Raw genomic sequence first — 24,488 nt, forward strand, 5'->3', positions numbered from 1 at the left:
CCCCATATGGCCACCCCTATGAAAAAAATGCTGGATGCGCCTGTTGCACTCACGTGCTTTACAAGAGAAAGCCAGTCAGAATTAGCTTAAAGTGAGGGCAGCTTATTTCACAAGATAAAGAATGATTATTTAAATCGTGAGTTATGGAAAACTATTTTAGCAGATTTTAAGAAATGGACATAATAGAGTTAAGCCCATTGAAAGTAACTTAATGCACCAGTCTTCCTAATAGTATAACTCAGTATAATCCGCTGCTGATGTGATTGTACTTTTCCGTGAATAAATGTCTGTAACAGAACATATCTAGTGGTCTTCTCAAATTTGAGTAGCCCTGCTCAGAGGGGTCTTGTGCTGCTATTCCTGCATACAAACCACCTCTGGTCTTTTTTCCTTGAAGAGGGCGCCTTTTTTTCTCTCCGCACAGCCACGCCGCTGACGCGGCTCCGCACCCGGGTCACGTGACCAGGCGAAGCGGCCTCTCCTCCTCCTCCTCTCTCGGTCCTTCCTTCCCAGGGTTCAATGAGCGTTGTGTGGCCCCACCCCGTCTCTCTAAAAGCGCTGTCTATCTGTTCAATGTAGGCTACTATTCTCGGAGAGAGAAAGCAAGAGAGAAAGGGAGAAAATAATAACCTCCAAGAATCGGGTATTCCCGTCTTTCACCTTCCTCGACCAGCGGCCAGGAGGGGAGCGGCCTTCACGGTGGGAATGTGCTGCTACAACAGCCCCGCGTCCTACTTTTTGTGAATGTAAATGCACATGTAGTGTCAAGTCTGTAGCCTGTTTACCCACCTAGGATTCAAGAGGAATCTACATATGTGTATATAAATGTATGTTTGTATGACAGCGTGTGTGCGTGTGCACATGTATAGGCCGTATGTAGGTTATAAAAGCCGAGCCTGACAGCGGGTGTAGCTTTTTCACCTGCAAGAAACGTGGATACATTTCGAGGGATTTTCACGTCTTTGGTCACGTTTTCTTTTTCTGTTATTTTGTCCCCCTCCTATTTTTTTGTAATGATTTCCCCCCTCTCTCTCTTGAAGGGATTCATCGGAGTCGAGCCAGAAATTAAGAAAAAAAAGTCTATCGGTGCGCAGTTTTGGAGGCTTGGTGGTGATGTGAGGGGCTGATAACACATTTCAGCAACAAAAGCGAGGGGCAGAGAGAGAGAAGGCCCTTTGGAGGAGAAAACGGCAAGGAACAGCCATCACATATAAGGAGGACAAATCGGAGGGGGGATACTGGATCATTTCGGATTTGGAGGTGGCGAGGGATCAAGACGAAAAGACAACCGCAGTGAGTTTGGGGCTGATTTGATGCAGAGAATGAAAAAGAGCCGGATGACGACGGAAGAAGCGAGAATGCCACACATGTAGCTCGTTTGGGTGTAAATATTATTTTCTTACAGCTGTCCTGCTGGGTCCCCGACGAAGACAGCCGTCGGGGAGACAGAATAGATATAGAGTCTAAGTATACACCCATGGAAATGTTTGTCATGAAAAGCGACGTGGTAACGAGCGGCGCTACAGCACAGGCGAGCTTTGCGGACACGCCGAGTTCGGCTCCTTGTCACGGGCAGCTGTGAGACGCAAGACCCGGGCTTTTGGAGATGCAAATTAGGCTGTTTTTTCTGCCTCCGTTTGAGGTGAACCGCCGTTTTTGGGTCTTATAGCGGACATTGTGGATTACAAGTCTTTATCTTACATTGCTGAAGGGGGGGAAGAGTTTGGACAAACGAAACACAAACTACTGCATATAAAAGGGAAAAGCCCGAGCCGGATTCAGCAAACTGAGAAGGCGGCCTCCGTGTCGTCAGCAACAGTATCCTGCCCTTTCTCTGACAGCAAAATACGCGTTACGGACTCTAAATCTCTACAGAGGGGCGCCACGGACCTTAAACGGTGTAAATGTGGGTAACGTTGCTGCCAAATCCGCGGGTCAAACGAGGCATCTAGACTAGTTTATCTGATTTATTTTTCTTTCTACATTACCCCCCCCCCACCTTCCCTTCCCCTCCACCACTACCACCTCCTCCTCTACTTCTTCTGCCACCACCTCTTCCTCCTCCCCTGGACCCCCTTTTTTCTTTTTTCTTGCGGGAAGATGGGTTGTTTGGGCAACAGTAAGACCGAAGACCAGAGAAATGAGGAGAAGGCTCAAAGAGAAGCAAACAAAAAGATAGAGAAGCAGCTCCAAAAGGACAAACAGATCTACAGAGCAACACACAGACTACTACTTCTAGGTGAGTTTGACACATTTTTACATATCTTATGTGCTTGCTGCTTTACAGACAAGGCCTCTCAGTTTGGACGGTTGAGACCCTGCTTCCTCCCTGCAAAACTTTCTGGGATGTTGTTTTGGGAAACATTGTCAACAGTGTGACTTTGCTCTTGCATAAGGCCAAAAATGCAATACGGTGCCGGGTTTTTGGCATGTTGCTGTCAGACTGTCATTCTGCAATGCTAACTCCCCAAACCTGCTGTAGCACAGCCCATTGGCTGGTTTTAGAGTATGCAGTGAGGCAAACCTGTAAGGTAGGGTAAACTGCTTGCAGTGGTTAAAGGATTAATGAGCACCAACATCAATCTGAACCAGCCTGTCCTAATTGATCATTAAGTTATGTATGTTTGTTCTTTAACACCTTTTCTTTTTCAGTTGTATTAAACTGTGACTTTGCAGCATGCTGAACAGTGCTCATTTTAGCGCTAATCATGCATGCAGGCCTCAAATTTGCCAAACTAACAGAAGCTTTACATCACATGCCAGTTTGTGGGTGTGTAGCCCAAACATAAGATAATGTGACTCAAAGAAAAGCACACTAAAACTTGGTTAATGAAGAAATGAATATGTGTAAGACGCAACATGTGGTTGTGTGAGTAAAATTTAGGTGGGCTGGGTCTCTTTCATTATATAAGAGTGTTTTTTGTTTCCTGCAGAGCTCTCATCTGTACCCTCCTCGTATATCCATTCACAGGGTTTTGACTTCTAAGAATTTGCGGCGGACCCTTGGGGGAGGGGGTCAATTTGTTTTGAACATATCACTATTGAGGGTGGATATTGTATGACATGTCACTACTTGCATTAGGGAGGAAGTTGTGATGACTTTTGGAAAGAAGGACAAAACAAATATACCTTCTGTAATTTTTAGGTCTTTCATATCTAAAATATCAGCTTGATTTAAATGCGACCCTAAAAAAAAAAAAGTTTCCTTTAAGGGTGAGCAAAGGTAAGTAAGCATAAAAAAAGGGACACTCAGTTCACACCAGCTACTAGACCTTGTGTTAGCTTTGTTGGTAATAAGATGATCTCTGCAGCTTGACATGCAGTAAATTGACCAAAAAGAGTCTACGAGTTAAAGCTGGACACACAACCTAACAGATTCTTCATCATTTGTGGTGTCGGTTTGTATTGTAGCCTAGCTAAAACACAATGTTGACCATCTATTGGCAGAGCAAAATTTTGAGCATGCGTGCCCACAAGGTTTAAATTTGCAGATCATTTATGTGTTTTTCTCAGTATGCTTTTGATTGGATTAACCATCCAGTCTAATTAAAGCCTTAATAGGTCCATGTTAACGAGACCTGTTAAATAAGACCCAATGGGTGAAGGGTAGCAGTACAAAAAGACTACTGGATTGCTCTGTGCTTATACTGGTCAACCCCACAAGCTAGCTTTTCTGTCAGAACGCTGCAGGGTGCTCAAGATGCAGTTCAGCTCTTGTCCATCATGATACTACACCAGATGAACAGTCATGCTTCCTGACGTGGAACCCACCACATTTTGCTGCACACCATTATCCTATAAATTACTACATTTTAATTTGGCATCTTTGTCAGACTTCTTCATTATAAAAAAGCACCCTAAATTCTCAGGGTGTTAATGTAAACAGGTTTAAGATGCCACATTACATGTGAAGCAATATTTAATGAGTTTGCCATGACAAAAACAATAGCATCTTTAATGCTACCACAGTATTCGCAAAACAAAGGAACAAGGATTTTCTTTTTGTTGTTTGTTTTAAATGCTGTGTTAGCGTACAACTATATTAGCAACCAATCTGATGTTTTAGTTTAAGCAATGTTGCAGGAGTTTGTCAGTGCTGATGACTTCTGTGGCTGTCAAGGGCCTAATGGCAGAGTTTAGATTTCATGTTTCTGCAGGTTCTCTGTCATCCAGATCATGGTTGTGTTGAATGCTTGAAAAGAACATAACTGGGCTTCTTTAGATTTATCAAAGAGGCTTCTTTACTTCCAAAATGACCGACAGTTCCAGGAATTGAACCCTTAGTTGGGGTTGTCTCTTTGGAGATGGTCCTTGACCCAACATTGATCATGTGGAATCTCGCATGATCAGTAGTGTTAAAAAAATAAAAGGGCATGGGTCATTCTGTCACTGGGGGCATGGTATGAAATTCTTATATCATATCTCCCACCCCACCATCATGTGAGCTATTGAGGTCACCTGAGGCGAAGTGTGAGTGGGGGTTGTAATGCCTGGGAAGGACTGTTGAGACTGTGCTGTAGGTCGTGATAGCTGGTGTTCAACAATGAACAAATCAAAGTGGACCTAGGTGGCCTCTTTCACTCCCCTCTCAAACCGTCCGTCTTGGATGAAAATGTGAACACGGGTGTCCTTCTCCTTTAGGTACAAGTGTACAGCTGAGTCTTGAGGTGGCTCCCTTATGTTGTGTTATACATTTGTAAGGTGGTTGTTTGGTTTGTCCTGTTTAAAGGTCCCAGTATTCCTGACTGCACTGCATACACTATGCTGTTTAGCTTATGTTTGTGTGTGTTGTCCTTGGGTTGAACCAGTTTTAGTCTGAGGGTGTTGCTCAGCTTGAAGTGCACTGGGATGTTATGTTTGGAGGAAAAATCTTGATTTTCTTCAACAATTCTGCCACATAATGGACCAAAGTATTGTTCTATCATTCTGTTTCTGGCTGGTTGATGTCTGACATTCTGGTGTATCTTCTCTGATTTAATTTGATAGAACTGCCAATAATGTTAAAGGGTCTACTAGCAGCTATGCTCACTGTGGACATGTGACAAAAGTTCCATATTGGAGGCCATTGTTAAGGTGTTAAAGTCAGTGGGTATTTTCATTTTGGATAATACTCATTTGGCTATATATGACCTACTTTTTAAAATCATTTGTGTGGTTAACATTCTCCAAACTAAAGTGTACTTTAGTATTTATATCCTTATTTTATTGTTTCACAATGTAGTCTGGTAAAAGACGGGTAATGGGCAGAGAAGGAGGGAGCACACGAGGTCATCGGTTATCGTCGAGTTCATGATGTTACGAGTTCCTTGTATATACTGTAGCAAGCTGAGCCATCAAAATGCACAAGTCCCAGATTTGTGTGGCTTCTCTGATGTGCTTGACTAACAGTTGCACTTCATTGCTGGGAATTGCAGCCTAAACTGGTGCAAACTGTCAGATGATGCTAATGTAAAGCTGACTAAGTTTTTTATTTTTTTTATTTTTTTTATTTTTAACTTTAGACTTTCTTCTTACCTTGGAAATGTATTTAGTTAACTTTTTTTTTTCATTTGTCCAAAGTAGGACAGAAAGGGAGAAAAGAGCCCTAAGATAAATGACATCTGTACAAACATGCCACTTATTACGCCTTTAACTTTAAGTGAAATATTCAGTATTGCTGTAATACTGTAGAATGCCAAAATAGGTTTTACATGTAATTATGTATTTAGACATTTACTTTAACAGTCACTCATCATGTCAAGCAATAGTAAAAAAAAAAAAACACCTAATAAATATTTAATCTTCTAGATATTAAATAATCAAACAAACTGATGTACTTGTGGCTTTGTGCTTAAGTCTGTTTTAAGCTTTACCTTAAGTACACTGGGTTTTTGGGGGGGTTTGGGTTTTTTTTATTTTTTTATTTTTTGGTAACTTACATATTTGTCTTTATTTAATTAAGGGTAAATGTAATTTTACCTTAATGTAAGTGAACACCAGAAATAACTAAAATGACAAAGAGAAGACTGCTGTTTCAGGCCTCTTTTCTTCTTTTTTTTAAATTTATATAAATAGGCCTGAAACAGGAAAAGCATACGTCTTGATGTACATTGCGTCTTGTAACTGAATTTGCTCACACCTCATGTAGCCTTGCATGCTGTAGGTTTGATATTACAGGGCAAAAACTGAGTTTCATTCTTAGAGCAGTTCCAAGCAATTCATCTGGCAACCAGCAGCTTACCACTAACGGCCCGGTAGTGCTGCATGCTATCAATTTCAGTCTGTTAAAATAGAAATAAGAAACGAAAATGAATAACACACAGACCATATACAATATTACACAGCAAGGTTCAGGCTCAGATAAAGTGACGACAAGCGTATTGTTGACATCTGAATACAAACACAAAAAATCCCTAATTGGATTTAATTTATGTATTTATTTTTTAACAATTCAAATTTTTCATGCAGTATCTTAGGAGAATTATGATATGTTATACTTTTAGCTAGTCTTAGTCTAACTGAGAGCATGGTGTTGAGATCACGACTCTGGGGGGTTACAGCATCTTGTTCTTGTCAGATGGTTCTTGGTGCTGGCTTTTTTTTGGGGGGGGGGTGTCATTGTGATGCTGCAGAATGAATGCTGAATGATCAGAATATTCCTCTTGTGTGCTCACCTTAACATGTTTTCTCCCCAGGACACACAAATCAGCTTTCGAATTGTTTTGGGGCTTTTTTGTTGTTGTCGTAGTTGCTTAAAGGGTAAGAGATGGTAGGGGCAGACGCAACAAGATGTTATACTTTATTCAAAATTAAACCATTATTTGAAGTAGTTTAAAAAGGAATCTCAAGGTCTTTTGTTCTCTGGCCCCTTGGATAATATTAATCTAGTGTTGTGCTTTATTGGTGGCCTTATTTGCACTTGTTCTCACACCTCTGTGACCTCATAGTAATGTCACTGGTGCGAACATGCCTGTTACAGCGGGCACTGCACTAATTGTCAGTTTGCAGGCAACTGTATGCTAATTGTGTTCATCAAAACAAAAAGAAAATGAGCCTCTGTAACAAAAGCAAAAATGTAACATCATGGTGGAGAACCTACTGCCCATTTCTCTGTATTTGTGTTATATTTAAAACTTAGCACCAGCTTTGTACTGAAAGTTTGCTTTTCTGAATCAAAGTTTAAATTTAGCGATTTACTCAAACTCTTATGATCGATCAGTCAATGTCATGGATTAATCCGCCTATACTCTAATCTTCTTCCAAAAAAAGTTGTGCATGATTTTTATTGTTTTTGTTTTTTCTTTAGAGCTTATTCAGTCAAACCATAACAGTTTGGGACGGTTTAACCTTGTAGTGAGCTACAGTGCTTGTGTCCACATAAAGGAAGTTGTACTTTACTTACACTGTAAACTGGTATTTCAGATAAACGCCCATTTTATCCCAACACTGAGTGCATGTATCAGTAAGGTACATAATCCATTTTCACTTTTTCTCTCACAGGAGCTGGAGAGTCGGGAAAGAGCACCATAGTGAAACAGATGAGGATCCTACATGTCAACGGCTTCAATGCAGAGTGAGTACTAGAGTGAGGCTGAGAATGAGCAGCATCCTGCTGAGTGCTCTTTTAAGACTGAGGCTCATGTTGGCTTGTGGGTTTGAAGACTTTTATCCCAGGCTGAATCTACATCTCTTCCTCTCAGCGCCACAGAGACCCCTGTAAGAGTTTCTGTCAATGGTCATAAGTTTCTAATGAAACAAGTATACCTCTTTGCAACTACTTTGACCTAGCAACAGCCAGCAACCACTTGCCAACCATTTGGCAAATTTACACTTTTCGCTAGCAACTGGAGGTTTCCAAGGGGTCGCTGACCAGCCTGTAGGCTTCTGACTGTGAAGAGAACTGACTATATAGTGGGATACTTTGTCAACTTTTAGTAGACCTAACTTGTATTGATTCAGTTGTAAAATGGTGCAATAGAATCCTAAAGGTAGTTTCATCTTCTACTATATAGCCCTGGAGCATTGAAGTAATTTATTTATTGATATGCTAGTATTAGCAGAAATTATAGACATTTATTGATTTGGCTAAAAGTGATTATTTAGTGAGCTAATCCTCTGTAAAGACATTATGATGCCACTTAGCTCACTCATTGTTGACCAGCTCTGGTCAAAGCTAAATTGACTGCTATGACTGGGCCTAGTTTAAGTTTTGAAATCTGCCCAGGTAAGGAGAAGCGTGCATGTAAGGGTAAGGTACTCCCAAGCCGCCTTAAAGAACTGACAGTCAGTACCCTAAAAACTGCTCACCTACAAGTCAAGTTAAGCCGGCTTTGTGACAAATGATTCCAATAATTTGCTGTTCTCCAGTGCCTCAACTGCTAGCTCCACCATGTTGAAGAGTAGTTAGCAATGCTGCTCATTTTAAGATCAGGATAGTGGCGCTCTTGCAAGAGATCTCCAGGGCAGAAGTCCATCTGAACACCAGACAAAATAGACAGAAGGCTGAATGATATGAAAGACCACTAGATCAGTGTCCTGGTCAGCTTTCCGATAGAACATGAGATGGGAGTTGGAGCTAGCTAGCCAGCAGCTGAACTTTTCTAGTACTTGCACAAGTTTCTGTCAGGGTCTCCTAAGGTCACTCCAACAATATAACTGATAGTTGTTCCCTCTGATGGATTCTGTGTGAAAACTCTAAAGACTACACTTGTGTTGCATCCCCCCCCTCCTCAGTGGTTTTGGGAGCACATCTTTAACTTTTGCTTAACCAGTTTCAGTAGTAAAATGAGATGTTTGTATGTGTCTGGGTTTGTATTGGTCTGGTGGTGGTCATGTATTGATAAGATGGAAGTATCTTCGCAAGGTTAGGCTAGATTTTCAGCACTTAAGGCAAACTTGGGCATATGACCCAGTGTGTGACTCCACAACACAGAACAGTGTGTCAGTGTGTCTGTCTCTGCTTGCATGGGTGGGATCTCTGTCTTCATTAAGAAACAAACCCGTAGAGTGCCATTGGAGTCATAAATGTGACTTGTGTTTATTGAGACCTGTATGGCTCATTCCTGTCCTCAGATTCACTCAATTGGAGGATTTTCATGTTAGGTGTATTGTCTGTGTATGTCTGATCAGACATCACCTTTGGAATTAATCACCTTCATCAATGAAGGTCTCTTTAAACCAAAACGGTGTTTCAGAACAGTTGCATGTGGGTCTTCACATGACAAGCATAATAATGTGCTTTAATTTGCCTGCATCCCCAGGCAGGACATAAATATACTGATTTGGGCCTTAAAGGGTTCAATAAGGCCTGTGATTAAAAAGAATTTTGGGGTGAATGGATTGAGTGTTGTGGCATCATGGTAATGTCAGAGTAATTGTCTCGTGACCGGAAGACTAGCAGTTCTAATTGCCGGCATGATTTGGGAAATAGATGAATGGATGACTCATCTCTCCATATTCTTTGAACAAACGTGACTTGGCTGCCCTTGGGCAAGGCATTTGGAACTGGAAAGTAGGCAAAAATGAGGACTGGGTATTTGGGACATTTCTATTGAGGGGGAGGGGCATATGATGGGCCTTAAAGTTGAATCAAAGCAGTTCATTTTATTATTATCCCCCCCACCCCCTTGGCCATGAAACCAACACAGCAAGCTTTAAAAATGAGTTTCAGTCTGTTTTTTCTCTTTTTTTGGGGGGGGGGGGACTTTGCTGGGCCCGTTCTGGCCACCACCCCTCATGTTTGACACCCCTGGTATAGATGGCCAGTTGATTAGTGTTGCATAATATGGATTAATTAATAGAGTACAGAATGATATTGATTTCAAACCCTCTTTAGAAGGGCTATCATCCACCTAAACGCTTTTCTTTTTTGTTGAACACATGTTTTTTGGACGCAATCACTGTAGCACATATTGCATATATGTTGCATCTTTAAGTCCATCTCTCTCTAACCACACAGAGGGAAGCAGTTTCTCTGGAGAGATCACACAACCATGTGACAGTCTTCATTGATTATCAGTTTAAAAATGTAAATGGTGCCTCTCCAGTTCCCCCTCATAACCTCTTCCTCTTACCCCCATTTTATTATTTTTTTCTTTCCAGTTACCTCACACGTGGTTTGGTTTAAAATATGTTTTGTTTTTTTCACCACAAAGACTGAGTGCCAGAAATGCCAAGTCACTGAAGCTAGTGAACAGAAGTTAGCTTGTGGTGTCATGGCTTTGGCTGTATACATACATTTGTGGCTGTTAAGTGTAGATAAGTTTGTAAAGGGGACCGTTTCACCCTTGTCACTGACATGGAACTATTGTAAACACAATGTACTGTTGTCCTGGCAGGCTCAAGGTGAAAGATAGACTAACTGGCTCTCTGGTTGCCTTTTTATTAGAAACATTTTTGTCAGAGTCCAAATGTCTCAAACACACAGCTATCATTTACAGCAGACAGACATAATTTCGCTAGCATGCATGTCAATGAAGGTCTGTTTACCCATACAGACCAAAAACAAACCTAATGCAGTGGACTGTAATACACCCGGTCAGGGTAAGAGGGACCTCTAACACTTTTTTTTTTTTCCTAAGCTTCATTAAAATGATACTTTATAATAAAACTAAACATGTTTTTGATGTAAATATAATGGTTGAAGAGAGGCAGAGTTGCAGTGCAAGCTGTGGGAATGGCTGTTTTCTTTCAGTGGATGTGAAGTTGCTTTTGTATCATGCAGTTTTGTCCAGATTTTTACGCTGTTTGACAAAATGTCACCGACTGGTTCAAAAAACAAATGTAATCATTCTGTCACCATTAGCCTTAAATTATTTTTTAACGCCAAATTATGTCTTGTCTTTTTATTTACTGTATTTTGCTCCCTCTTAACAGTTTCAGATTACTGCTGTTTTATGACTAATTTGTGGTCTCCATGTATTGCAGGTTAAATGCTAAACATTAATATCCAAAATCTTTAGGATATTAACTTTTTCTGTATATAACAAATCACCTGCAGACAAAAGTAGAACTTGTTTTACATGTTGTGAGCACTTCATCTCAGTATAACAGTTTTTTATATGCATGCACTTTTTTCCTGTTCTGCAGACATTTGCAGTATCTCTGTAATTTACTGCTTCTCATTGAACCTTTTCTGTTTCAGAGAGAAGAAGCAGAAAATCCAGGACATTAAGAATAATATTAAAGAGGCTATCGAGGTAAGTGTGCTGTTGGTGGTTTAGTAGCAGCTTAGACAAATGCGGCTGTAACCTGTCCTGTTATCTTAACGTTTTTCTTTGGGTTTGTCTTTTCTACAGACCATAGTAACAGCTATGAGTACCCTAACCCCACCTGTCCAGTTGGCATGTCCTGAAAACCAGTACCGGATTGAATACATCCTCAACTTTGTCAATCAGAAGGACTTTGATTTTCCATCTGTGAGTAGCAATATATCACCAAATACATATCAACCCACACTTTGACATGTAGCTTTCTTTAAGTAATTTATTTAGCGGTTTTTCTTGTTTGCCTTGCTTTGAGCTTCAGAACTGTTTTATAATGACAGTAATTTTCCAGCTTTACTCTTTCAAATTGAACTCATGGCTCACGTTTTCATAGTTCATTGCCCCAGTTTATGTTCTACTAAGAATTGTAGAGTTGACATTATATACTTGGAGTTTGTTGGGTTGCTTCAGAAATTGGGATAGATGTGTAAGGTACATTTTAGGATTTTTATTATTTAAATTTGTTTTATTATTATTTTTAAAGTCTGTATAATGGATCTGTAGCAGAGCCATGGCCTTTTCAGCTGTGTGTTTGTACTTCAGTAGATGATGGTATGAATTACTCCCAGTGTCACAGGTGATGATCTCTTGAAACGGTTAAAGACTGTGTCCAGAGACTGTTTCAGACACTGGGGTTTACTAATGAATCCACTGGTAATGTCTGTGTGGGTTTGGTATTCTCAGCGGGATATTTCCATTAACTAATTGTCTATCCCAAGAGATGGAGGTTTGCACAATACCTACACTAATATGATTATAGCAGTTTAAGATGAAACAGTGGTATTATTTTTGGGAATCTTTTTCCATCTTGAAAATGTGTATGTTAAGACAACTGACACTTGGTATGCCGACATGCACTGGTGGTGTAGTAGTTAGCACTGCACTGCACTGCAGTGCTGGAGCTCAGCAGCATTTGCAAAAGTCTCTGTTTGAGGGCTAGTGCAATGCATGGGAAGTAAGTTATGCATTCAACACGAAAACGTTAGTGTAGACATTAGAGAGTCAGTGTTTATCTACAGCCACCTGTTGGGCTTGAGGTTTCGGGTCACTCAGTCTTGTATGACATTTTCAAGAAAAAGCTTTTGTTACTTCTGTTTATTTTGTTTTATCAGCTGCCAATATGTCCATGTCACGCTGAGTCAAAAAAATACAATTAAATGAAAATAAGAAGTCAAATGAGGATTTTTGTCTTGCCCGATAGTAAAGCATTGAACTATGGGGGGGCAACTAAACTGCCTCTCATTTCTGTCCATATAGTAATGCATCATATCATGCATCATCACATATATAGACTGTTTGATATATCAATTAACTGTTTTATTAAACAAGAAACTTGTTTCACATTAGCTGGTCTCGGCTGCTCAAAGTTGAAAATGTGTTACTTTAATACGGGATTGTAAACTTGAGGTTTTGAGTGTACCACAGCGTAACCAGAAGTGAAGGTTTGTGGTGCCGTGGTTGGCAATGGGAACGCTTTTGCATTGGGAAGGTTATCTCCGTGTATGCCTCCTTGTATGACATCATTTTAAATGGATACACAGAGATAAGATGATGTTTAAGGATAAGTTCTCTAGGAATAAAGATGATGTAATGTGAATAAAGTTCGTAAATGATAAATGGGGGTGGGGTGGTTGAAACTAAAGGGGCAGCTGTGTTTCAGTCAAGTAACTATCCTCACCAGACACCCATTTATTTACATAGTGGCACTGAGCTCACACTCTTACCCTGAGTGATTTGTAGTTTGTAAGCAGACAGCACATCTAACTCTGCAACAATTCATTAAGACGAATCAGCTGTCAGAGGACTCAAATCTGAGAGATTTAACCTACGAGCCACTCTCGTCAACCACTAAATCACCCCACTGCCCAATGAATTCCACGCAATCTGAGCTGTTGGGAAGCAATTATTTGTTTATGGTCGTTTTACTTGTTTGGTTGGATGACTTGTTTATGACAAGCATGGCATAGTTTCCAAGTTATAAAACATGATGGTGAAAAGTGTGTGTGTGTAGGTGAGCGTCATAGGCACATCATCACTTCCAGTCAGGACTGTGACATTATTAATTTATCTCGAAATGAAGACTAATGGTAAATCAGGATGAAACGGGAATTGGTTTGCAGGAAGTCAGTTGCCTTTAAACTGGCTTTAACAGTGCCCCTGTGCGCCTGCCACTATAAATGTTTAGGTTAGATTTTATTTTTAATTTAAAGGAGGGAGTATTACAGTTAATTCAGCAAGCAGAGTGCTGGTAAAGTTGTAAAGAGCTACGAGGACGGACATGTCCACACGTGACACATGCAGGTTTGTGAACAGGTGAATTCCAACATTAATAGTTTAAAGCCGTTTACCACGGTCAAACCGGTTTAGGACTTTAATGGAGACGAGGAATTGAATCCAGTGCAGATTGAAAATGATTGGAGATCCTTATTTTGTCAGGTACATTATTGTAGACTGCCTGCTGGATGATTGAGATAAGATAAGTCCAAGCCCATTTACTTTTCCATTACATGATGACTTGAGGGCTGCGCTAATTGTTACCAAGTCAGATTTCTTAACTTTAACCGAGTTTATGGAATGAGAGTGTTTCATTTGTAAAATGTGAAGAGCAAATTTTGTTTGCAATTTGAATCACAAATTTGTTAATGTCTCATCTCTGCAGCACATAGTGTAAATTAATAGACAGCAAGTCAACGGCACATTCCTGTAACTAAGTAAATACTGGATGACTTCCTACATATGGCTGCACACAGCAAATTCCAGTGTTTATGTGCAACAGACAGCCATTTGTCTATTGCCCACTCTAGCACACTATGTAGATTTTGGTAAACACTTTAAATTTCAAATTCAAATGTATAAATCAAGCACCTAGCCGTGCAGTCTGACTTTATAAATTCTGCTGAAAGAGCCAGTCTAAAGAGTTCGCTGAATTCGAGCATGGTGCTATATTAGGGATAGTAGTGTTGCAGCAAATCAGTTCATGAAATCTCTTCCCTCCTAGATATTCTACCATGAACTCTAAGTAGTATTATTGCAAAGTCAAAGTGTTTGGAAACCACAGCAACTCTGCTTCAAAGTGGCAGAGCAGGGTCGTCGAGTCCTGAGGCTCTAACACTCCGCTGACTCAGTAACCGCCAAACTTCCTCTGGCATTAACATCAGCACACAAACTGTGCACCAGGAGCTACATGGCATGGGTTTCCAAGGCTGAACAGCTCCTGTAGGTGTAAAGTGTAGGTGATTCAATACCTTTGTTCCTGTAGTGTAGGAGAAACCAGATATTTTTGACCTGCATTTGTTTAGTTTATAGATGAGCTAAAAATGGCTCTGCACATACAAAATACCTTTTGAGTCACTGCAGTTGGTCTGCTCTTAATTTCCCCCCTTTTTTTATTTTCTTTAAATGAGCGCATCCAATTTGATATTTTTTTTCTTAGTTTAGCAACTAACTGCAGTTATTGATCAAACAGTCACATATTTCATATCGCAATCTAGTGATGCCTAGAAATCTGCAGTAAGAGAAGCAGCATATCTCATATTAAATGTCAATATCACAGCACAGATGCTGGTATTTTAAAAAAAAAATGTAAATTTGCAATATAATGAATTTGGCTGTAATGAAGGAGAATATACTATATGTGTTTAGAGTGGGCATCTAAATCGGCAGAAAAACTAGTTGTGCTGTTTGTGTTAAGAAGTTATTTTGGGGTGATATGTCAGCAATAACAGGTGTTACCACCTTACAGCCACAAGTAAATTTCAGTAGCTTCCGTGCGTATAGCTACACACACACGGGCAACACGCTGTTGTACACGAGGAAAACCTCCCTGATTAGGAATGTGGAGACACAGGGTTTTGTCAAAATGCTCAACAGTGTGCTCATAGGGATTGGAAGACTCAAAGGAAATCAGACTTGTTCCTTTTTAAATCTAGGAGCAGAGTCACCTGACTAATGGCCATGTTTCTGTGACATTGATGAGAGAGAGGTTCACAAAAAAAATGTAGTTAATTCGTTGCTCAGTAGTCCTCTCACAGGAGCAGCAGACCGAATGATCCATTTTTAAAAACTGTGCTAAATATGTATTGCGTATTTTTAAGGATGAAGGGTTTGGATGCTGCAGTTATAAAATGGTCCTTTTTATAGCAATGATTCTCATGGTGTTGCCACTTCATTTGGTAAAATCTACTGTAAGCCTGAGCAGCAGTTCAAACGTCAACTCCACCTTCACAAAGCTTGCACACTTTCAGTTTTTGATGTTATTAAAGAAGCGACAAGTCAGCTTTGTTACTGGCTTCATAGTGGCTGGTGGTGTACCGGAGTGCTTGACATTACCTAATGTTTCTTCACCCACCCCGAATGTATGTTAATGGAGTGGACAAAATATTGGGAACATGCCGTGTTATGCAATCCAGCACACCACCATCCCACCACCAGCCACCATGAAGCCAGTTAAGAAGAATGCATGTACAATGCTCCGGACAGTTCAAGTCAGGTTTAACGGGTGTGCTCAAAGTGGTCAGTGAGTGACACACAGAGGTGGTGTTGTTGCTGTTGTTTCTGCAACTTTTTACTTCCTTAAAATTAAATCGGCAAAGGTGTTAAGAGTGCAAAATGGATAAATGCTTCATTGATTTGATGTCTGCAAGTCACAAAGTCTGTCTGCTATGAGGAATCTGCACCCTTATTTACCTTTTTAAAGATGTGCACACAGACATCGCCCAGGCACAACGTACACTGCATATGGTGTCAACAGAAACGCTGAGCAGGAGGTGCCCTTACATACACATCATGGACAACAGACAGCCCTGTACTACTACTTTTTTTCCCCCCCCTCTGTTTCATGTCATGTTCAGTGTAACATGCACAAGGAATACACACAATCGCCTACTTTGAAACATGTTTAAGCACATGAGCTGTTGCTCAATCCTGTTTAATCATGCAGGGGTTCTAATGTTGTCTCGCATTTCCACTGCAGTGACACAGAACTTGTTTTTTTGTAATTTCATGATAAACATGATTACTAACAATGTCCAACTTTTGCTGATGCTTCTGCTCTGCCTGTATGATTCACCCCCACCCCCCCACCCACCCCACGTCTTCTTGTTCTCAGGAGTTTTACGATCACGCAAAGACACTGTGGCAAGACGAAGGCGTCCGGGCTTGCTATGAGAGATCCAATGAGTACCAGCTAATCGACTGTGCACAGTAGTAAGTAACTTAAGTTCAACTTCATGATGACATGATTTATAAATGTAAGGATTCTGTGAGGGATAACTTCTAGTTTTTATTGATACTGTGCATGTGGTGGCATTTTGTGTGGTTATCTTATAGTTGGTGTAGTTTGCATACAATGGATTTCACATTGGGGTTGTTTTAATTGTCATATTTTATTTATTGTTTTGTTTGCTTTGAGTTACAGAAGCTTATTACTAGTAATCTGAGGCAAATGTTGTGTACTTGGGGCATCCTCAAAGTTGCATAGCAGAGCGGCTCCTTTCAGTTTGAGATGGTGTCAGGTCCTGCTGGAAGCCAGTTACAAGCAGGATGAACAGTTGCATTATTGACAAAGAAGTAGAGACTGAAGTATGTTTTCGTATTTGTTCTAATACGTCCGGTTTTATGACTAAAGCATAAGTAGGGTGAAATCTGGGGTAGACATGCTCATCATGATCCCAGCGTGTGCGCTACTAAGCGGTTTCATGTCAGGTAAGGCATACTAATTGGGGTTTTTTCAATTCATGACTCCTATATGGCAGTGAGACATTGTATTATAGAAAAGTGCATTTTACCTTAATTTCCTTAAATCTGGTTAAATTATTTCCTTAGATTAAATGACAACTAAGGACTCAAAACTAGATGATAGCAATGTGAGCCCTAGCCTCGTCAATCCGGTTGTTAAGTGATGTATGAACCCTGCTTCCAGGTCCAAACTACTCTGCGTTTATTAAGGCTATTTTTGGTTTTGGTTTTTGTTTGGGTTTTTGTTTGTATCTTGTTCAATTTCATCTGAGCAAGCCCCCCAACACAAAAAATTCAGTGATCACTGTCGACCTCTGTCGGTTTTATTACCACTACTCATTTTTAAAGCTCAGCTTTTAAAACCTTATGATGTAACTAAAGCCCCATGGAGTAGTATATTAATGACTAACCTCATATTTTGAATGGATTATCTCAGTTGTTCTCCTGACTGAAGTTTAGTCCGTTTACAGCTTCCTGATATGCAATTGCATTTGTCCCTAACCATCGGGAACCATCACATGACCTTCTATTGAGTGGAAAAAAGTTGGCATTCATCTTCCAACTTTAGTGTGCTAATGTGTTTATATTATGCAAACCATAGCTGTGTAGCTTGCAGTGACATAGAACAACATTATATACCAGCTAGTCCAACTTCAGTAACCCTACAAACATCATTGTTTAGTTTTCCATCTTCATTTTTGTCAGCTGTGATAGCGGAGCTGTAAGTTTTTAATTTTTTCAGAAATCTCAATCAGATCATGGTTTCCATCTGTAGCTGGACGCTAGCTCCCGGCTAGCTCCCGGCTGTTAGGTTTAACATCCAGGCATTCACCATAATTGTTACACCTGGTAGAGCAGTCACATTGATCATTTTATTAAAGAGGAAAGAATTTAGGCAGTTTGTAACTCTGATACTGCTATATTTGTTTGAAGTGTAGCTTGGACCCAGAAACGGCTAATAATATCAGACTTAAAGACCGGATAGTATGAATGCTCTAGCTCCCTGAGAGATTACCAAAAAATCTACTTGTTAGTGAAGCACTATGCACCCTTCATAATATTTACTGTGCTTTAAAAAAGATATAAAAACAAAAAACTAAATGCAATGAGATCCAGTTTATTTCCCATCAAGAGGAGAAAGCTCATAGGTAATATCGGCATATACCACCTCTACATACAGTTATGGACTTCACTACTGTAACCGGTGCTCATACTCGAGTTTATGAGATAAACAACTTAACCAAATGTTTTGACTTGACTGTGACACGTTTCTTAACAAAGACTCAATTCTGTTTTTCTGAACCCTTCTCCATACCCTCACCACACACTGCATGTTTTCAACAACACACACTGACTCAAAGTTGAGGAAAAGAGATAACGTAGCTCGTCTATAAACAAAGTTGCATGATGCTCTAATTTAAAATCAACCCAGCAGATAGAAACGCCCTCCTTCTGTTTCCTCTCATTTTCCCAATGTGCGGGCACCAACGCACCCTTACACATGTAAATGACGAGTGTGGTCATATGTGATGGTCATATCTGATTCAGTGCATTAATGAGGGAAAACTAGCTAGAAATCATCTCAATTGGGAGTGAATCCGACAATATCGAAGCTCTTCAGTGGTGTTTCTAAACATGCAGTTTTCATGTCCTGGTAAACACTGAAATAAAACTTAAAGGGTCATATTTTTGGGATACATTAAATACCTGCGGACTTCTAAAAATCACAACAGCAAAGTTATCATGACCTGTCAGGAGTATGGAGTCATCCTAACAAAGGTGGATGACTTTAAAAAGGGAGCTGAGACAGGAGTCACTGGTTGAAATCTTAAAATCTGGATGTGCATACATTAAGTGATTAAGGGGGGTCCTAAATGTATATATTTTTTTAATGGGTCAGAGTTGTCCAGTTTATATTTTTTGCAAACAAAAGCAGGTAAAACCACAAAGAAAATGTATAGTGAAGGAGTCGTGTAACAGCTGCAGTTTGCAGGGTTTGGGAGCAAACATGGCGGAGGCTGAGTCATCTACAGATCAGAGGATGCTTAGAGGAGGGGGGGGTGATGTTTGAGGAGGATACCTTCGCTGCTCAGCTCCTGACTATGACCCTGTAGTCTCGACTGTTTTTACTAATAAATCCATCCTGGTGAATAATGCATCCAGTCATTGAGAAGTTTAGATCGGTTTGATCTTTAAAAAGTTGATTTCCTCACTCAAGTGGTACAGTCCAGTCTGTGATCCCTCCTCCGTCCTTGCACACAACACAAACTCATCCTTCTTTCTTTCATTCTCTCCTCCTTTTTTCCCCTTTCTCCATCCGTCTGTCTTCTTTCTGGAGCTACTCCAGCTGCACGAGATTGGGTGCTGATAGACTATTAATAGTGCCTGTGGTTGGGTCTCCATGGTAACCGTGCTGCAGGCCAGGGCGCTGGGGAGCTATTTTTGAAATCTGCTCTGTAATGTCAGACAGACGCCACTACGCCTTCATTCTGTCTCTCTCCTTCTGTTTCTTTACCTCTTCCATTCTCGTGTGTGCTCTCATCTTTCCTTCTGGACACTTTTTTTTTTCTCTCTCTCTCTCTTTCTTTCTTCCCTCTCCGGATGGGGCTGGTGGTTGCTCGGACCTGCAAAGAATCCCAAAGATTCTCTCACTGTCTCATTGATGACCTGTCATTGGCAAGATGTTTGAATGCTGCCTGCGGCTTGTTATGCTCTTTAACATAGCACTTCTTGGTCCTCTTTTTACTCAAATGTGAAATAATTGCAGGTGTTGCAGGAGGCCCACCTTGAGTGAGGAAAAAGCTACATTAAATACTATACATATTAAAACTACCGAATGCACTGCGCTCTTCTCCATAAGATCTTAGTTTCCTCAAGCTGGGTGTAACCTGAATCTATCGTCTTCTGCCCTTTGAGTTGTCATGATCACTTGTAGCTATGCTCACTCCCTGCTTTCACATTGATTGACGCATTTTGGCATACTGGACAACAGCTTTAGTGTTTTCCCTGCATATTGAGTGAGCAGTGAGGATGCTTCTGCCTTCAAGGTCACCTGCTGTAGAAAAATACAATTAAATTCAAAAGTTGGTTTTATTGGTATCTATTGGAGACTTTAAGTCTCAGTATGTCGGGCTCAAAACCACACAGGCAGCCTCTCTGGCAAACTGGTTTTGTATTTCATATAATACCACAGCTGTGGCGATGTACATGAGAGATGATACTTAAGTGTTGCTGGAGAAAAAGTGCACAGTCATGCCTGGTATTATACCAGTTTTGTTTTTTTTTTGTCTCTCATTTGACTCCTTGAGCACACCTGTACAAGTCTTACAAATATGAAACCACTGTGTGGTCTATAGTATTACTTCGGTAACTGTTCTCTTGCCTTTGTTTGTCTCTCGTCTTTTCAGCTTTCTAGACAAGATCGACATTGTGAAACAGAGTGACTACACTCCAACAGATCAGGTGGGGAACTTCTTCCACTACAAAGTTAATAATATCCTACATTTCACTATACAACTATTTCCCCTGAATAGTATTTCATGAGGAAGGGACTTTAACATTTTGGTCCCTGTCACATATTAAAGTTAAGCTTTTGCTGCTTTGGTGCCAAACTCAAATGTGTTATAACCTCTTATTTTTCACTTTGAAATTCAGTATATTGTCCAAATATTCCATATGTTGGATTTGTATCTTGTGAGTGTTTCTCCAGGTTTGTCACTCTAATCTGGCACATAAAAGCCTTGTTGTTGTTACATTTGTCACTCCTTTTCACCAGGATTTGCTGAGGTGCAGAGTACTGACTTCAGGGATCTTTGAGACGAGATTCCAAGTGGACAAAGTTAATTTCCAGTAAGTAAAAAGGGTGGAGAGTAACAGTTTCATTCAAAGGTAATCTACAGTGTCGGCTGAGGATATAAACACAAATCTGCTGTACATATACATTTTCTCCACATGATGGCAGCATTTTCCATGTTTACATTTATATCTGTACAGTATGTTTGATGTCGGCGGTCAAAGGGATGAGCGCAGGAAATGGATTCAGTGCTTTAATGGTAAGTGGTGTTTATTTCCTCTCACTTCCCTTGACTCGTATCCTTTTCTCTCAGGGTGTCTGATTTATCTCCGTTCCTCCCTCTTCCTCAGACGTAACAGCCATCATCTTTGTGGTGGCCAGTAGCAGTTACAACATGGTGATCCGAGAGGACAATCAGACCAACCGTTTACAGGAGGCCCTCAACCTCTTCAAGAATATCTGGAACAACAGGTGAGGAAAGACGCCAAACCTGTCATCCTGTGGACTTGCAGTTTGTTTTGTATTGAATCCTGAGATTAAGTTGACAGCATAGGAAATCAGAAAGCCTTCGCAGAACTTCAGCTTCTCAAGGGTAGACAAGTTATTTATTAAACATGGTTTCGAAGCTAGAACACATTGAGCAAGTCCTAAGGGAACTCTTATCTGCTGACGCCTGTTATGGCTTATTTTGGCTGACTGAACTTTGTCTTTTCACACTTGGAAACAGTTTTATATTTCAGTGTGATCTTATTTCAGTCTCTCGTCTTCCTCAGGTGGCTGCGGACCATTTCTGTCATCTTGTTCCTAAATAAACAAGACCTGCTTGCAGAGAAGGTGTTGGCAGGGAAGTCCAAAATCGAAGAATACTTCCCAGAATTTGCTCGCTACACCACACCTGATGATGGTGAGCTGCCTTACTACAGCATCTGATTTTGAGCATTTTGTGTGTGTTGTTAAGATTAAATAAAATAAATAATTATACCGATGTGAAAACACTTTTATTTTCATCAATGAAATTTATCATTACAAAAACAACTGGAAAATTCGATGCAACAACTCATCCAGAAATTTGAAAGGGTGCCTTTGATATCATTCACCACAAGGGGTCATCCTCGATACACCTAGAAGATTTTTGTAGTGAAGCGCTTGCTCTGTGAGGTGGAAAGCTTCTTTTTACGTCTTACACATTCTGCTATAGAGATGTAGTGTCTCCTTACTAGTTGTTGCATTGTCATGTTTAAATTATCTACCTGTTAAATTGCATATTGTGAGAAGTTAGTCACTGGCCTCTGTCTCCTCTTACAGCGACGCCAGAACCTGGAGAAGATCCGCGTGTTACAAGGGCAAAGTACTTCATCAGAGATGAGTTCCTGGTAAGTGTGTAGCTGTCTTTCATGGGATTTGTTGTTTTTAAATGTATGCAGTGGGGGGCGGGGGTTATGCTCTAATAAAATTTGTGCAGCAGAAACGTGTCCAAAAGTTGTTTAGCAGCTTCATAACTTTTCCTTTCTTCTACAGAGGATCAGCACAGCAAGTGGAGATGGAAGGCACTACTGTTACCCCCATTTCACCTGCGCCGTCGACACAGAGAACATCCGCCGTGTCTTTAATGACTGTCGAGACATCATCCAGCGGATGCACCTGCGGCAGTACGAGCTGTTGTGATGGGAGAGGAAAGGTGTTAGGCCAAAAAGATAAACCAGATCGGACTATGGAAGACGAAAAAGAAATCCCTGAACCTGCGTCTCTGAACTCTTCTGCAGAAGTATGAGAGCTCTTGTGACACAACAGGGGCCAAAACACACACGCACTTATAGTAAACACGCCGTGAACCCAGAACTTCCCCTGATGCAGAATTTTTGACGGATGGGTTTGAGGGGCTTACACATAAAACAGACTTCAGTCTTGACTTTCAGCCATACTCCCAGCTCCTCACCTTTCGACATTATGTTATCGTCACATTACCTTCACCTTCCTAAAAACAAAAAAAGTGGCCCAGTCCGGACTGAGTTTCCTGCAGCGAGGGTTGGAGCTGCAGCTTGAGTTTTGTTCCCTTTTTTTTTTTTTTTTTTTTTTCTCCCCTGATTGGGCTGAAAACTAAGAGCTACTACTTCAGTGTAATTGGGAAAGAGATGAATTACTGCAAATGGAGAATGAATATATCACAGCAGATCAACTGAACACTGTATTTAAGAGAGACAGAAAAAACAAAAAAAACAAGCACTGTGCTCAGGACTTTGACTCAAACCATGTACACCAAACCTTCCTTTCACTTAGAGACATCTTTAAATCCAGTGGCTCTGCTTGCGCACACACAACATATCTCACCTGCTTTTTACTGGACTGCACAACAGGGGGTCAATCTGGCAACGCACGTACCTGCTCACGTTTCGTTGAGATGCTGGCTAATTTATCTGGGTCGGTGCTTTTTGAGATTAAACGGGCGAAGCCGAGCCAAGAGGAGCAGCGTTACCACAGACTTAACCAGACCACGGGTGTGTTGGTGAGACTTCACTTGAGCAGGTGTTCACTAAAACGGGATGGGAGCCAACTGCGATTTGAATTTCTCTGATGGGAGGTGTTGGCCGTGATTGACCGGGGCGCCAGCGGCTTCTCTACAGAACTGTTTTGCCACCTGACTTTGCCTTGTTGGTATCGGAGCATCACGTGAGGAGGATATATTGAGTTTAAAACAAAAAGAACCAGAAATGCCAACTTCTATGGAACTTTCAATGGAGGGCGACGGGCATCCTTCAACAGTACAGTACCATATAAGTTAAAGAGAACTCTCATCCTGTTATACTGTCTCCACAGCTGTTTTTGTCTGTGTAGACTTTTGTGCCATTGTGCCCTGTGCGCCCTTTCTTTATCTCAACTCTTTGTCATCCTTTTGTCACCCGTTCTCTACACGTTCTCCATCTTTCGCCCACCCTCTTCACCGCCACCTTTTCCATTTGCACTTTTACCTTCCTGGCAGTGCTCTTTCGTTTTAAAGAGAAAATAAGATATATTAATCTTGGAATATTAAAAACACAACAAAATGGGACTTTATTTTTTCTGCCCCCACCTGTGTGCTCGCACCTCCCTGCCATTCCTCCCTCCACCATTCCTCCTCTCCTCCTTTGTATGTCTGTCTTTACTTTACTGCTGAACTATTATTCTTGTACAGACTGTAAAATGTATTATTTTGTACAACTTTATTGAGGAAAAAATAACTTTTAGAAGATCCCTGTGCCTTGATCACGACTGTACGTGTGTAATGAGCTAAAGTGGGTGTCATACTGCGCTGTATAGCTTGGCCAATCCTCTCCCTGCCTCCCTCGCTCTTACCTTCTCTCCCTTTCTTTATCCCCACCTCTCTCTTTCTCAAGCTAATTCTTTCTCCTCTCCTTTCCTTGGAGATGGTGGATGACCATTTGTAGCTTTAGTAGTGTTTTGTTTTTTGGGGTTGTTGGGTTTTTTGTTTGGGTTTTTTTTTTTTCTTCCCCCCCCCCCCCCCCCCTTTCCTTCTAGCCTATCTTTATGATTTAATGTCTTTTTTTTTTTTTTTTTTTTTTGATCCATATACCCCCAAAAAGATAAATATGAAATGTATATGGGTTCTAAAGTATTTTATTAGAATCAAATGAACCTTGACAAATTGTACACTTGATGGTGTGCATATTGCTATAACTTAATCCTTTCAACTGAAGTTGTTTGGGATTTTTTTTTTTTCT

The 24,488-nt window shown here is 40.6% G+C and overlaps 1 protein-coding gene across 2 annotated transcripts; it reads left to right on the forward strand.

Annotated features, from left to right (window-relative positions):
• The first annotated feature begins 520 nt into the window (after positions 1–520).
• Positions 521–24,263, forward strand: gnas (GNAS complex locus). Of its 2 annotated transcripts, XM_035905635.2 has the most exons (14): positions 521–699; positions 1,041–1,906; positions 2,101–2,239; positions 7,480–7,552; positions 11,123–11,177; positions 11,277–11,396; positions 16,351–16,448; positions 20,387–20,441; positions 20,755–20,828; positions 20,973–21,031; positions 21,123–21,243; positions 21,546–21,676; positions 22,078–22,145; positions 22,291–24,263. In XM_035905635.2, exons 3-14 carry the CDS (start codon positions 2,101–2,103, stop codon positions 22,435–22,437), a joined length of 1,140 nt encoding a protein of 379 aa, XP_035761528.1. In that variant the 5' UTR covers positions 521–699; positions 1,041–1,906; the 3' UTR covers positions 22,438–24,263. The 2 variants fall into 2 exon arrangements, with proteins under 2 accessions (XP_035761528.1, XP_006785487.1); XM_006785424.3 differs by having other exon boundaries at positions 1,041–2,239.
• The last annotated feature ends 225 nt before the right edge of the window (positions 24,264–24,488 follow it).

The sequence above is a fragment of the Neolamprologus brichardi genome, chromosome 20, assembly GCF_056152115.1.
Source record: "Neolamprologus brichardi isolate AB-2024 chromosome 20, ASM5615211v1, whole genome shotgun sequence".
NCBI classification, from domain to species: Eukaryota; Metazoa; Chordata; class Actinopteri; order Cichliformes; family Cichlidae; genus Neolamprologus; species Neolamprologus brichardi.

Coding starts and splice junctions, on each gene's coding strand:
- gnas (XM_006785424.3), top strand. CDS start 2,101: ATGGGTTGTTTGGGCAACAGTAAGACCGAAGACCAGAGAAATGAGGAG. Junction 11,178..11,276: donor ATATTAAAGAGGCTATCGAG/GTAAGTGTGCTG, acceptor TCTTTTCTACAG/ACCATAGTAACAGCTATGAG. Junction 11,397..16,350: donor AGGACTTTGATTTTCCATCT/GTGAGTAGCAAT, acceptor TCTTGTTCTCAG/GAGTTTTACGATCACGCAAA.